This window comes from Schistocerca cancellata, chromosome 2 (genome assembly GCF_023864275.1).
Source record: "Schistocerca cancellata isolate TAMUIC-IGC-003103 chromosome 2, iqSchCanc2.1, whole genome shotgun sequence".
In the NCBI taxonomy this organism is placed as follows: domain Eukaryota; kingdom Metazoa; phylum Arthropoda; class Insecta; order Orthoptera; family Acrididae; genus Schistocerca; species Schistocerca cancellata.
In genome coordinates this window covers 1,029,236,343-1,029,250,676 of record NC_064627.1, presented here as the reverse complement: position 1 = coordinate 1,029,250,676, position 14,334 = coordinate 1,029,236,343, and the positions used below count along the sequence as shown (strand labels likewise).

The following is a 14,334-nucleotide window of genomic DNA, read 5'->3' as shown; positions in this document are numbered from 1 at the left end:
TATATGTGAATATAATACACTTAAAATTCACTGAAATGCGACACCTGAAAAATCAAAAGACACCATACAAAAAAATTAAAATGTAGAAAAATAAAAGAAATCCTTTGCACGTAACTTATATCTGAATATTATACGCTCAATATTGCACACAAAAATCCAACGCCACCTACCGTGCTGATTTAAGAATGTAAATTTTCCAGGCCCCCACTTGAATGGAAACACAAAAACTCATTCAAGTCGATCCAGCCGTTAGGCTGCAGTATAGATAAATAACCTAGATACCGACTGCAGCGCCATCTGCCGGGCTGATTTGTGAATCTAAACCGTCCAGGGCGCCACCCAAACGCATACAAAAAAATTCATTAAAATCGGTCCAGCCGTTTAGGAGTAGTTCAGTGACATACACACGTACAGTAGAATTATACATATATATAAAGATGTATATCATAATCGTGCACAGAGACTATCTCGTTGAATTATAGTTTATGTTTTTTAATAGAAGATCGATGTTCTGTTTGTAACATTAACTGAAATAACTGTAACTGGTGAAAAGGGCAGTTAAAAAAAATCATACAGCATTGTCAGTAGGCGAAGATTACTTACACTGCGGGATAAAGCTTATCCAGCATTTGTAGCATGACTGTGGATACTCATTATGCAACCAAACTAAAGAATACGCTTACATAATACCAAAAAATAGTAAATAATGTGACGTGTTAGAGTAGAGGATTCTGACGTCTTCTACATCTACTCTGCGTTTGAGCAAGCACACTTGTTTGCGAATGTGTGTAGTGGGCGCGCGCGCGCAAGAGGGAGAGAGAGAGAGAGAGAGAGAGAGAGAGAGAGAGAGAATCTAATAGATAGGCCAACACTGATTGCAGAGACCAATCAGTAGCCGTATTTGGTGTTTTTCAGATAACCTCTTGAGAAGCCAGTGTCACAGAGGTGTTCCTGTGTATGACGGTACCGGAAAGCTACGGGCTGGCAAGGGGAGTACCACTCGTGTGTGTGTGTGTGTGTGTGTGTGTGTGTGTGGAGCAGGTTTGGCCAAGTGCGCGCTGCCTTCCCAGAAGCAGCCAGTTGGCGTGCGTGCTGCGGCTGCTGCTACATAAGCGACTCCTTCCTGCTCGTGCCGCCAGTTCCCTCCAGACATGAACAGAGGAGTGCTGGCGGTTCTGTTTTGCGCCGTGGCGCTCACCGCAGCCGGCAGGGGCAGGACAAAGGGGGCGTCGACGTTAGCGTCTGAATTTCCCGAGGTGCAGACGCCGCTGGGGCGCCTGAGGGGAAGCGTGCTGCAGTCCCTGGACGGGCGAACGATATACTCCTTCCGAGGAGTGCGTTACGCGCAGCCTCCGACTGGGGATCTACGCTTCAAGGTACGCCAGTAGCTGAGCTCAGGTGGTGATGGTATCAGCCGAATAAAAATATCGATTTAGTTGGTTGTTGCACAACAATCGATACATTTAAACGATTTATTTCAGCAGAATAGCCATTATAGTTTTACATTAGATTACAATCATTTGAGAGTGAATTACAAGGATGTAATGAGTGTCTGCATAATTCTTAGTAGATTACATTCAGTGCAGGTATTATAACAGATTGTCATTGGAACCATTTATTGCATAGTCTCTAATTGATCTGGTCCTCTTGTTGCATGTTTCTATATGGTATCTCTCACAAGACTGCCCACATAGGGTACACTTGCAAAGGTTTGACGGTTCGTGGTATGCTGTATTTGCACAAATTTCATGGTGGAATCCGTGTACTGCGAGTCTTGTAAGTACGTGTCTCATCTCAAAATTTGCTGCTGTCCAAGTGCGGTCGATCATGGCCCCGGATCCATAGAATTCCGTTGGTACTTCCTCTCTTTTCTTGAGTAGTGATCTTAGTAGGTTCTCCGATGCTGATGTGTTGGGAAGTAAGAACATTGTCCTTAGATCCTCGATGAGGAAAGATTCTCGGGCGAGAAGGTAGACTAATCTTGATCTTGTGGTTTTTGCTACCCCTATTGCTCTTTTGATATAGGTTGCTTTTACTCTTTCCAATGTTTCTAAGTTCTTTTCATTTAGGTGTATCCATATGATTTCTATCCCATAAGCCAGTATCGGTATTATTTTTGATTTGAAGAGTGCCATAGCTGTGTCTAGATTTAGTGTTCTGATGGAACTTATTTCGTTTATCGCTCTGATGGCCTGCGTCGCTTTCTCTGTTGTGTGTTTAGTGAAGCACTTTGCGGACGGCTGGAGTGTTATCCCTAGATATTTGTAATCTTTTGTGATAGATATTTCCTTTCCTTGTAGTGCAATTCTTGTCGTTTTTGGGATTTGCCCACCTGGTCTGAATACCATCATTTCCGTTTTGTCGGTGTTGATTACAAACTTGTGTTTTCTACACCATTTTTCCACGTCTTCTATAGTCTCCTGTAGTTTCTTTAAGTTTTTTGAGCCTATCACGATGTCGTCCGCGTAGGCATATGCTTCGACATCTTCGTCATGAGCGATTTCCATAATGTCCTTTGCTGCCAGAATGAACAGGAGCGGGCTTAGTGGGTCTCCTTGGAGTACTCCGTTTGTTTGCCTTATTGGTTCAGACAGGTCGAGGTTGTCCGAGATCCTTATCTCATTCCATTCATTTATGGAGTTTATAATCCTCGTCCAGACGCTGTCTCTTCCTAGAGTTTCGCCGAGCATCCTTTTTACTAATGATCGGTCGAGGAGATTGAAGGCCTTTGTGAAGTCTATAAATACAGCATAATATTTTTGTTTCTTATCGATGGTTTCCCAAATGTTTTTTAAAAGCAGCTCCACTGCTGTGATAGTGGATCTTTTTTCCCTGAACCCGAATTGAGATTCTGGGAGGTGGTCTTCCAAAGTGTGTCTTATTCTTCCTGTGATTAGTTTTGTGAATACCTTAAAAGGGTTGTTTTCCAAGGCTATTCCTCTGTATTTGTTTGTGTTCTTTGGGTCGCCCTTCCCTTTGTACATTACCCTTACTATTGATTTTCTCCACTGGCCTGGGATTTTTGCTGTTTCAATGCATTTGTTATAAAGTTTTGTCCAGGTTGGTGCTAGCAGATGGGCTGTGTCTTTAAGGTATTCGTTGTAAAGCATGTCCGGTCCTGCTGCTTTCTTCCTTTTTGTTGATTCAATGATGTTTCGGACCTCATTCGGAGTCAGTGGGGACCAGGCTGCCATCTCTTGCGGTGTGAGCTCTTGACTTGCTACCTGTGCTCCTTCTCTACAATCTTTGTTGAGAATGTCTTTGAAATGTCTCGTCCATTCTTCCATGCTTATATAGTGTGACTGTGCCTGCTTTTGGGGGCGGATTGCAATGAATGGGTCTCTCCTGGCTTCTTCAGCTAGTCTTCTTCCCTCTCCTTCCCTGTGTGCCGTTCTCTTCTCCCTTGTTAGTGTTTTGTAGGATCTTCTTTTCTCAGCATATGTTTGTAGTAGTGAGTGATTATCTGTGTCCGTTTTTAGTCGGTGTAAGGCTTGAAGTACTTCTTTTCTTTGCTGATAACACTCTTGATCGAACCATGGTTTAGCTCTTCTCACTTTCCTGGGGGTAGTTGCTTGCTTTAAGAGTTTCTCCAGTTCAAGTGCTGCCTCCTCTACTTTTGAGTTGTCGATTAAGGACTCAATTTGTTCTATATGGTCGTGGTATTCTTCCACTTTCCTTGGATCCAGTCTCCTTGAGAGCAGTCTCTTCTCTCGGTTCTCTCTTGCCTTCCAATCACTTTGTATGACTATGTTCATTGGGATGTGTTTTCTTATAGGTGTGTGGTTTGCATTCCAAAGTGGGCTTATGTCCCCTTTTATGTTTCCTCTTATGAGGGCGATATCAATAGCACTTTTGCCATTATGGCAGAAGTACGTAGGGACGTTTGTGTCGTTTAGCAGGATGAGGCCTTCTTCTTGTTGTGATTCGATTACTAATTTTGTTTTGTGATTCTGTACATCCAACCGACAGTTTAAATCCCCTGCGATAAGTAAAGGGATTTCTTTCTTGCTCCGTCTTATTTGTTGGCCCAGTTCATCGATTATGTCTATGACTGATTCGCTTGGCTGGAAGTAGGTTGCTAATATTGTGATGTGTTTTACTTCTATTGGAATGGAGTGATTTAGTTCTGTTGTCGCTATAATTGGTGTTATCCACGGTTTCAGTAGGACTGTTATTCCCCCTTGGGGTCGCCCCCTTTCTCCTTGCTTTGCCAGCATATTTATGCTATAGAATTTAGGGTGTTGCCAATGATCTGTGAGAAAAGTTTCTGTGAATATTGCTACATCATAACCTTCGAGAAAGTCTGTTGGAGCTATGCATGCTGCGTTTTTCAGTCCTTCTACATTCCATAACATTATCTTCATGTTTTTTCTCCCTTCATTTTCTCCTGGTTTTGTCGTCTCCGGGTACATCTGGTTTTGACACTCTAGTACTGGTGTGCTTCTCATATTGTCTGCTATGTTGTGGCATTGCTCGTCTTGTGCCAGTGAAAATCCTGAGTTTCCTTCGATGACAGCCTCTTGTAGGTTGGCCGGTTTCGGGCTTCATTATATAGGAAGTCCTGATCCCTGATAAGTTTCTTTTTTCTTCCTCCCCTCCCATATCTTATCTGTCGGGTCTCTGATGACCTTACTTCTTTTCCTGTTGTTTGCGTTATCTGTTCCTCTTTTGGGGGTGGGGGTAGTGGGTCCTCTTCTGTTGCTGATGATGTTGCTTCTTTTTCCTCTATCGGGCATGGTGAGGTTTGTGGGTCTGCTTCTGTTGTTGATGGAGTTGTTTCTTTTTCTTTTATGTGGCACAGTGGAGACTTTCCTGCCTCTTCCTTCATTGGTAGTATTATGGGTATGTGTGTCTGCCCTTGTAGTTTGTCAAATTTTTCCAAAATTTCTTTGCACAGAGTAGTTTTTCCATGGTTGTTTCTGTGTAAACCCTGCCTTGTGAAATGCTCTCTTTGTGAGCTTGTTGCATTTATGAAAGTCACATTTGGGAAGCTGCTACATATCTTCCTAAATATCCTATTTGTTCTGGTAATTTCTTTATTTATGCAGGACTCGACCATCAAGTCGTGTCTTTGAGGAATGCTTAGCACATATACTTCAGAATGAGTAGCTTTTCCTAGGGTTTCCCTCAGTACTCTTCTTGCATTGATACTTTCGTTTCTATAAATGTCGTTTCCTCCACCTATAATGACACATTTCGCACCTTTTGTTTCGGATGTTTGCCAGGATTTCAACACTTCACTTAATGGCGCGCCTGGCTTGGTGCTTCCGCTTACTTTTAGTTTGTTTTGCATATTGGCCATTTTTTCTGCCAAGCCTCTTCCGTGGCTGTCTGAGAAGGTGTATACGTCACTTTTATTTCTATTATTCTCACTTGTCTCATACATATGATCTACATCTACATCTACATTTATACTCCGCAAGCCACCCAACGGTGTGTGGCGGAGGGCACTTTACGTGCCACTGTCATTATCTCCCTTTCCTGTTCCAGTCGCGTATGGTTCGCGGGAAGAACGACTGTCTGAAAGCCTCTGTGCGCGCTCTAATCTCTCTAATTTTACATTCGTGATCTCCTTGGGAGGTATAAGTAGGGGGAAGCAATATATTCGATACCTCATCCAGAAACGCACCCTCTCGAAACCTGGCGAGCAAGCTACACCGCGATGCAGAGCGCCTCTCTTGCAGAGTCTGCCACTTGAGTTTGTTAAACATCTCCGTAACGCTATCACGGTTACCAAATAACCCTGTGACGAAACGCGCCGCTCTTCTTTGGATCTTCTCTATCTCCTCCGTCAACCCGATCTGGTACGGATCCCACACTGATGAGCAATACTCAAGTATAGGTCGAACGAGTGTTTTGTAAGCCATCTCCTTTGTTGATGGACTACATTTTCTAAGGACTCTCCCAATGAATCTCAACATGGTACCCGCCTTACCAACAATTAATTTTATATGATCATTCCACTTCAAATCGTTCCGCACGCATACTCCCAGATATTTTACAGAAGTAACTGCTACCAGTGTTTGTTCCGCTATCATATAATCATACAATAAAGGATCCTTCTTTCTATGTATTCGCAATACATTACATTTGTCTATGTTAAGGGTCAGTTGCCACTCCCTGCACCAAGTGTCTATCCGCTGCAGATCTTCCTGCATTTCGCTACAATTTTCTAATGCTGCAACTTCTCTGTATACTACAGCATCATCCGCGAAAAGCCGCATGGAACTTTCGACACTATCTACTAGGTCATTTATATATATTGTGAAAAGCAATGGTCCCATAACACTCCCCTGTGGCACGCCAGAGGTTACTTTAATGTCTGTAGACGTCTCTCCGTTGATAACAACATGCTGTGTTCTGTTTGCTAAAAACTCTTCAATCCAGCCACACAGCTGGTCTGATATTCCGTAGGCTCTTACTTTGTTTATCAGGCGACAGTGCGGAACTGTATCGAACGCCTTCCGAAAGTCAAGAAAAATAGCATCTACCTGGGAGCCTGTATCTAATATTTTCTGGGTCTCATGAACAAATAAAGCGAGTTGGGTTTCACACGATCGCTGTTTCCGGAATCCATGTTGATTCCTACATAGTAGATTCTGAGTTTCCAAAAACGACATGATACTCGAGCAAAACACATGTTCTAAAATTCTACAACAGATCGACGTCAGAGATATAGGTCTATAGTTTTGCGCATCTGCTCGACGACCCTTCTTGAAGACTGGGACTACCTGTGCTCTTTTCCAATCATTTGGAACCTTCTGTTCCTCTAGAGACTTGCGGTACACGGCTGTTAGAAGGGGGGCAAGTTCTTTCGCGTACTCTGTGTAGAATCGAATTGGTATCCCGTCAGGTCCAGTGGACTTTCCTCTGTTGAGTGATTCCAGTTGCTTTTCTATTCCTTGGACACTTATTTCGATGTCAGCCATTTTTTCGTTGGTGCGAGGATTTAGAGAAGGAACTGCAGTGCGGTCTTCCTCTGTGAAACAGCTTTGGAAAAAGGTGTTTAGTATTTCAGCTTTACGCTTGTCATCCTCTGTTTCAATGCCATCATCATCCCGGAATGTCTGGACATGATGTTTTGAGCCACTTACTGATGTAACGTAAGCCCAGAACTTTCTAGGATTTTCTGTCAAGTCGGTACCTAGTATTTTGCTTTCGAATTCACTGAACGCTTCACGCATAGCCCTCCTTACGCTAACTTTGACATCGTTTAGCTACTGTTTGTCTGAGAGGTTTTGGCTGTGTTTAAACTTGGAGTGAAGCTCTATTTGCTTTCGCAGTAGTTTCCTAACTCTGTTGTTGTACCATGGTGGGTTTTTCCCGTCCCTCACAGTTTTACTCGGCACGTACCTGTCTAAAACGCATTTTACGATTGCCTTGAACTTTTTCCATAAACACTCAACATTGTCAGTGTCGGAACAGAAATTTTCGTTTTGATCTGTTAGGTAGTCTGAAATCTGCCTTCTATTACTCTTGCTAAACAGATAAACCTTCCTCCCTTTTTTTATATTCCTATTAACTTCCATATTCAGGGTGCTGCAATGGCCTTATGATCACTGATTCCCTGTTCTGCACTTACAGAGTCGAAAAGTTCGGGTCTGTTTGTTATCAGTAGGTCCAAGATGTTATCTCCACGAGTCGGTTCTCTGTTTAATTGCTCGAGGTAATTTTCGGATAGTGCACTCAGTATAATGTCACTCGATGCTCTGTCCCTACCACCCGTCCTAAACATCTGAGTGTCCCAGTCTATATCTGGTAAATTGAAATCTCCACCTAAGACCATAACATGCTGAGAAAATTTATGTGAAATGTATTCCAAATTTTCTCTCAGTTGTTCTGCCACTAATGCTGCTGAGTCGGGGGGTCGGTAAAAGGAGCCAATTATTAACCTAGCTTGGTTGTTGAGTGTAACCTCCACCCATAATAATTCACAGGAACTATCCACTTCTACTTCACTACAGGATAAACTACTACTAACAGCGACGAACACTCCACCACCGGTTGCATGCAATCTATCCTTTCTAAACACCGTCTGTGCCTTTGTAAAAATTTTGGCAGAATTTATCTCTGGCTTCAGCCAGCTTTCTGTACCTATAACGATTTCAGCTTCAGTGCTTTCTATCAGCGCTTGAAGTTCCGGTACTTTACCAACGCAGCTTCGACAGTTTACAATTACAATACCGATTGCTGCTTGGTCCCTGCATGTCCTGACTTTGCCCCGCACCCGTTGAGGCTGTTGCCCTTTCTGCACTTGCCCGAGGCCATCTAACCTAAAAAACCGCCCAGCCCACGCCACACAACCCCTGCTACCCGTGTAGCCGCTTGTTGCGTGTAGTGGACTCCTGACCTATCCAGCGGAACCCGAAACCCCACCACCCTATGGCGCAAGTCGAGGAATCTGCAGCCCACACGGTCGCAGAACCGCCTCAGCCTCTGATTCAGACCCTCCACTCGGCTCTGTACCAAAGGTCCGCAGTCAGTCCTGTCGACGATGCTGCAGATGGTGAGCTCTGCTTTCATCCCGCTAGCGAGACTGGCAGTCTTCACCAAATCAGATAGCCGCCGGAAGCCAGAGAGGATTTCCTCCGATCCGTAGCGACACACATCATTGGTGCCGACATGAGCGACCACCTGCAGATGGGTGCACCCTGTACCCTTCATGGCATCCGGAAGGACCCTTTCCACATCTGGAATGACTCCCCCCGGTATGCACATGGAGTGCACTTTGGTTTTCTTCCCCTCCCTTGCTGCCATATCCCTAAGGGGCCCCATTACGCGCCTATTATTATGATCCTTACTTTTAGTTCCCTGTTTGATCGAGTCTTCACTGGTGTCAAGAGGCTCAACTTTATTCGTTGTTTTCAGATCGTGATGATTTTTACACTGTTTCACACGCCAGGTTATTTTATGCCTAGTACTCTGCTCAATTTCCACTTCTTGTTTTTGTTTACGATCCCAATTTACCCCTTGTTTCACACGCCAGCTTATTGTAGGACTAGCAAATGACTCATTTTCCACTTTTTGTTTTTGTTTTAGTTCCCTGATCGATTCTTCTAGGTTCTTTGTATACTCTTTAGCTTGCAGTAGATCCTGATCTAGAGTTTGTACGACGTTTTCTTCCTGCATGTTTGCTTGTTTTAATAAACACATTGACCGTAAACAACAACTGATTACTCCACAGTCACAAATCGTGCTTACCTTTTGAAGTACGTCCTGTTCTTGTGTATAGCCAGCGTTTCCTTCCTGTGCATTTTCTTGTTTTGATAAACACGTCGGTTGAAAACAACAGTAGCTAATTTCCCCCTTGTCACGCTTCATGTTTACTGCGACGAAGCGTTTGGCACATTTTGTATGAATCCGTTTTTGACTCGCTGAACACAGTCTTAATCCATTTAGAAGACTTTCACTGCATAGAATACATTTTATATCGGTGAAAAATAAATCCTGAAATTTCTTTAGGATGTCGTTTGTCCCACCTAGAATGATGACACTGTCTTTTTTCGTATATTCTTTCGTCTTCCCGTCTATGTTACAAACCACGTCCGTTAATTGTGCGTTTGGTTTTATTACAGAAGAGATGTAGTGTTTTAGATTTTGAGAACTGTTCATAATTTTTGCACAGTGACGAACATGACTGTCAGAAAGAATTAGTATGTTCTGTCTCTTGTTATCACTGTGTATCATTTTTTGGGGCAATCGATACATTTGACTACTCGAATACAATCGACTCATTCGGTTTGTATTTCACGTATCGATGTTGAATTATTTAGTGATTTTAGTCATTCTTTCGAGTAAAACTAGTGTATGAGAAGAACTGAATGAAAACAGCGGATTCAGTTGCTTGTAGTTTGAACTTGGCATATTCAGTTCTAAGCGGAAACAATTGATTGTTTTACAAGGGGACTTCTCGGCAATCGTTTTTTTTTAATTTTTTAAATGTACAGAATTGTAGGTGAATTTCACCGCTCAAATATCAATCACTAAAGCAGTTCGATGCGACTGTCAAAAATTCTCGATAAAATCGACATCGATTTACTCCGACTTTAATTCACTAATGGTAGGCCAATTGGTGGGCGTCGTGGTTCTATTAGTACCACACGAGACTAGTAATCGCTGGCTTAAATGTTGCTATGGTCATTATTCTTTCTCTTTTTCTTTCCATTAGAATAACTACGGCATTTAAATAAAAAAATTCATCAAATATACAATAATTAACACATACCATTTTTATGAAAAATGCATGTGTCCATATTTCTAATTACACATAGCTCACGAAATTCCAGTTTTCATTGTAAATTTGAATTCTTAATTACCAACCTTTTTATAAAAGATTGTTAATAATATAATATATATATATATATATATATATATATATATATAGGTAGTGTCTGTAAAGGACACTATTTTGATCCAGCAGGTGCTAAGAATTAAGACACAAAGAAATTACAGACACTGGTTGCGAGTGGGCATTGATTTAAATCAATGGGGAGGGTTGAAAATTTGAGCCATACGGGGATTCGAACCAAGACCAAGGTCTTCTGTTTACTAGGCAGATGCACAACCACTGTATCATCGGACACAGTGGTCAGGGCAACTGCAACCCTAGCACACCACCCACACCCTCCAGACACAAATTCTCAATAGATTCACACACTACAAATGTAGTGCCCCTTCCCTTCAGTACTTGCGGCATTTCATCAATTCCCATTAGAGTTTGAGCCTGGTGCACATCCGCAATGAAGAGATCATTGTCCAATCAAAATCATCACAGCAAACTTGAACATCTTTGCACAGTTACTATTTCTGAAATAGGCTAGTTCTACATTTTCCTCTTGTTCACACTCAAAATATCTTTGTATAACTGACAATTAGTTTTGTTAGGAGCACCAGTGCAAACTTTCCACAGAAGGAGCAAGTGTGAAGCATATGTAGGCCTACTTCTTTGATGCTATGTGTGTTTCATAAAAAAAATGACACAAAGTCCTTGAAACCTTTGAAGGCAGTAAGTGCAGGGTACTCGAGGATGGACATAGTTTGTGGATGCTGTGGTGAGATGCTCCTCATTTAGCTCGACAAAATGTACTCTGATTGATGGGCTAACTAGGCGCAGCTGGCATAAACACGGAGTGTGAACTGGCTGCAGAGTAGTCAGGCAGAGGGCTAAAAACTTGTGGGGCTGAGGGATACCATCAGAGGCACATAACTCGCAGAAACAAGGTAGTGCCATGATGGCAGTACACTGTTTTCACCACTGCTTACACCTGTGGCAGGGTGGCTGGCATTGCAGAGTACTGTGGTGGCTGATGGAGGCATTTGAAAACAACCCGGCTTTTGTTTGATCTTCAGTGAAAGTGTTGTTAGCAGGCAGTAACTGTGGCAACCCGTGCTACGCAACTGGCTGACATCTCGGAGATGACATGGCATTTGATGGAAAGAGGTGCACTGGTGGGCCTTGGAATGGTTGCTGTGACAACAGAGGGAACATTGGCTGAAGGCAGGCGGCTCAGATGCAGATGTGACAGTTGGCTCAGATGAGAACATGTAAGAGCAAGCCTGAAAAATCTGCAGACAGTTTGGCTGTGGGTGGGCCACCTGCAGGCAGGCTGTCTGTGAGCCAGTGGGTATGTGGGTGTGCCAGGGTGGGGGAGGTTGAAGGGACTGGTAGATGTGCCAGTTGCAGAGAAGCCAACTGCAGATGTGCTGAATGGTGACCGTGCACGATCCCTAGGGTGCACAAGTCCCAAGATAGTTCAGGGTAATCACCTTCTATAAGATTTCTTTACTGTTCAGTGAAATATTGGCAATTTCATTTTATTTCCAATTGGTCTTTGCTAAGTATGTTTCCTATTCGTTTTCTTCTGGAACAAAGTGGTACAAACAAATTATGTTGTTTGCTCTTCTAAGCAAATTTTACTAATGTGTGATCTCTATCATTGCTTACCGTCATTCCCACTGAAGAATTATTCTTTAGCTTTTGCCCTACTTCTGTATTAAAAAAATCTCCCATCAGCATCTTGTAATATCACTTTTAGTCATTTACCAGTTTCTGTAGCTCCTCATAAGGTATTCTACCTCCTCATCATTGTATGAGCACATTGGTACTTAGCCACCATGTGACATCTTTCTCTTATTTATAAACAAGTTTTGCTGTTCTGTTTGAGATTCAGTAAACATAAGTGAAATTATTTTTAATTTTATTATTTATTACAAAGACTTTGCTTGGATTTCCTCTCTGTTGTTTCTCTGTAATAAAAAATCATTTGTTGGTTCTATTTAGTCTTTATTTTTTGCCTAACTACTATAGACCTATTCTATTTGACATTGATTCCTCTTCCAACTCCACTAGCCTGTAATCGAATCCTTTTTTGCAATTGTTATTTATTTTCACATGATGACTGGAGAAAATGCTAAACAACTATTTACAACAAATATATATGGTAGAGCACTTGCCAATGAAAGTCAAAGGTCTTGAGTTTGAGTCTCAGTCTGGCATAAAGATTTAATCTGCCAGGATGTTTCAACAAGTATGTAAATTTCTGCACATATGCATGCAATCTAAAATTTGTAATGGGTTCATAGTCCAAAGTTTGTAATGGGTGCATAGCCCTAGGCCCAGCTTTAAAATTCAATCAGAAGCTTGTGCAAATAAAATGCGAAAGTCTTACACTGTCTGTCTGAATGCTCTGAAGGAACATTCAAATGTTATGTGATGTACTGTTTGCTGCTCTTCACTGCTGTCACATTTCCATCACCATTGGTGCAGCAATGCTTCATATATGCTGTGGTCAGTTCTGATCCTATTCATTATGCACCAGTTTCATTGGGGTAGATGAAATCCTGCTGATTGCTTCCTGGGAGTTTCAATACGTTGGTGATGCTTCAAGGAAGTTTCCTTCTGCCACTGATTATTCCAGGCATCTCATCATCATCATCATTTAAGACTGGTTATGCCTTTCAGCGTTCAGCCTGGAGCATAGTCCCCTTATAAAATTCCTCCATGATCCCCTATTCAGTGCTAACATTGGTCCCTCTTCTGATGTTAAGCCTATTACTTCAAAATCATTCTTAACCGAATCCAGGTACCTTCTCCTTGGTCTACCCTGACTCCTCCTACCCTCTACTGCTGAACCCATGAGTCTCTTGGGTAACCTTGCTTCTCCCATGCATGTAACATGACCCCACCATCTAAGCCTGTTTGCCCTGACTGCTACATCTATAGAGTTCATTCCCAGGTTGTCTTTGATTTCCTCATTGTGGACACCCTCCTGCCATTGTTCCCATCTACTAGCACCTGCAATCATCCTAGCTACTTTCATATCCGTAACCTCAACCTTATTGATAAGGTAACCTGAATACACCCAGCTTTCGCTCCCATACAACAAAGTTGGTCGAAAGATTGAATGGTGCACAGATAACTTAGTCTTGGTAATGACTTCCTTCTTGCAGAAGAGAGTAGAGCATAGCTGAGCACTCACTGCATTAGCTTTGTTACACCTTGCTTCCAGTTCTTTCACTATGTCGCCATCCTGTGAGAATATGCATCCGAAGTACTTGAAACCGTCCACCAGTTCTAACTTTGTTCCTCCTATTTGGAACTCAATCCGTTTATATCTCTTTCCCACTGACATTACTTTCGTTTTGGAGATGCTAATCTTCATGCCATAGTCCTTACATTTCTGATCTAGCTCTGAAATATTACTTTGGAAACCTTCAATCAAATCTGCCATCACAACTAAGTCATCCACAAATGTGAGACTGCTTATTTTGTGTTCACATATCTTAATCTCACCCAGCCAGTCTATTGTTTTCAACATATGATCCATAAATTATATGAACAACAGTGGAGACAGGTTGCAGCCTTGTCTTACCCCTGAAACTACTCTGAACCATGAACTCAACTTACTGTCAACTCTAAATGCTGCCTGACTATCTATGTAAAGACCTTTAATTGTTGCAAAAGTTTGCCTGCTATTCCATAACCTCGTAGAACAGACAATAACTTCCTCCTAGGAACCCGGTCATATGCCTTTTCTAGATCTATAAAGCATAGATACAATTCCCTGTTCCACTCATAACACTTCTCCATTATTTTCCGTAAGCTAAAGATCTGGTCCTGACAACCTCTAAGAGGCCTAAACCCACACTGATTTTCATCCAATTTGTCCTCAACTAATACTCGCACTTTCCTTTCAACAATACCTGAGAAGATTTTACCCACAATGCTGATTAAAGAGATACCTCTGTAGCTGTAACAATCTTTTCTGTTTCCACGTTTAAAGATTGTTGTGATTACTGCTTTCATCCAGTCTGATGGAACCTGTCCCAACTCCC

The 14,334-nt window shown here is 42.3% G+C and overlaps 1 protein-coding gene across 1 annotated transcript in view; it reads left to right on the top strand.

Moving 5' to 3' along the window:
• The first annotated feature begins 1,065 nt into the window (after positions 1–1,065).
• Positions 1,066–14,334, top strand: part of LOC126162998 (esterase E4-like) — a 53,866-nt gene continuing 40,597 nt past the window's right edge. Inside the window, exon 1 of the mRNA XM_049919859.1 lies at positions 1,066–1,376. Within this exon, the coding sequence (XP_049775816.1) occupies positions 1,152–1,376 (225 nt within the window). The 5' untranslated portion in view covers positions 1,066–1,151. The remainder of the gene's footprint in view (positions 1,377–14,334) is intronic.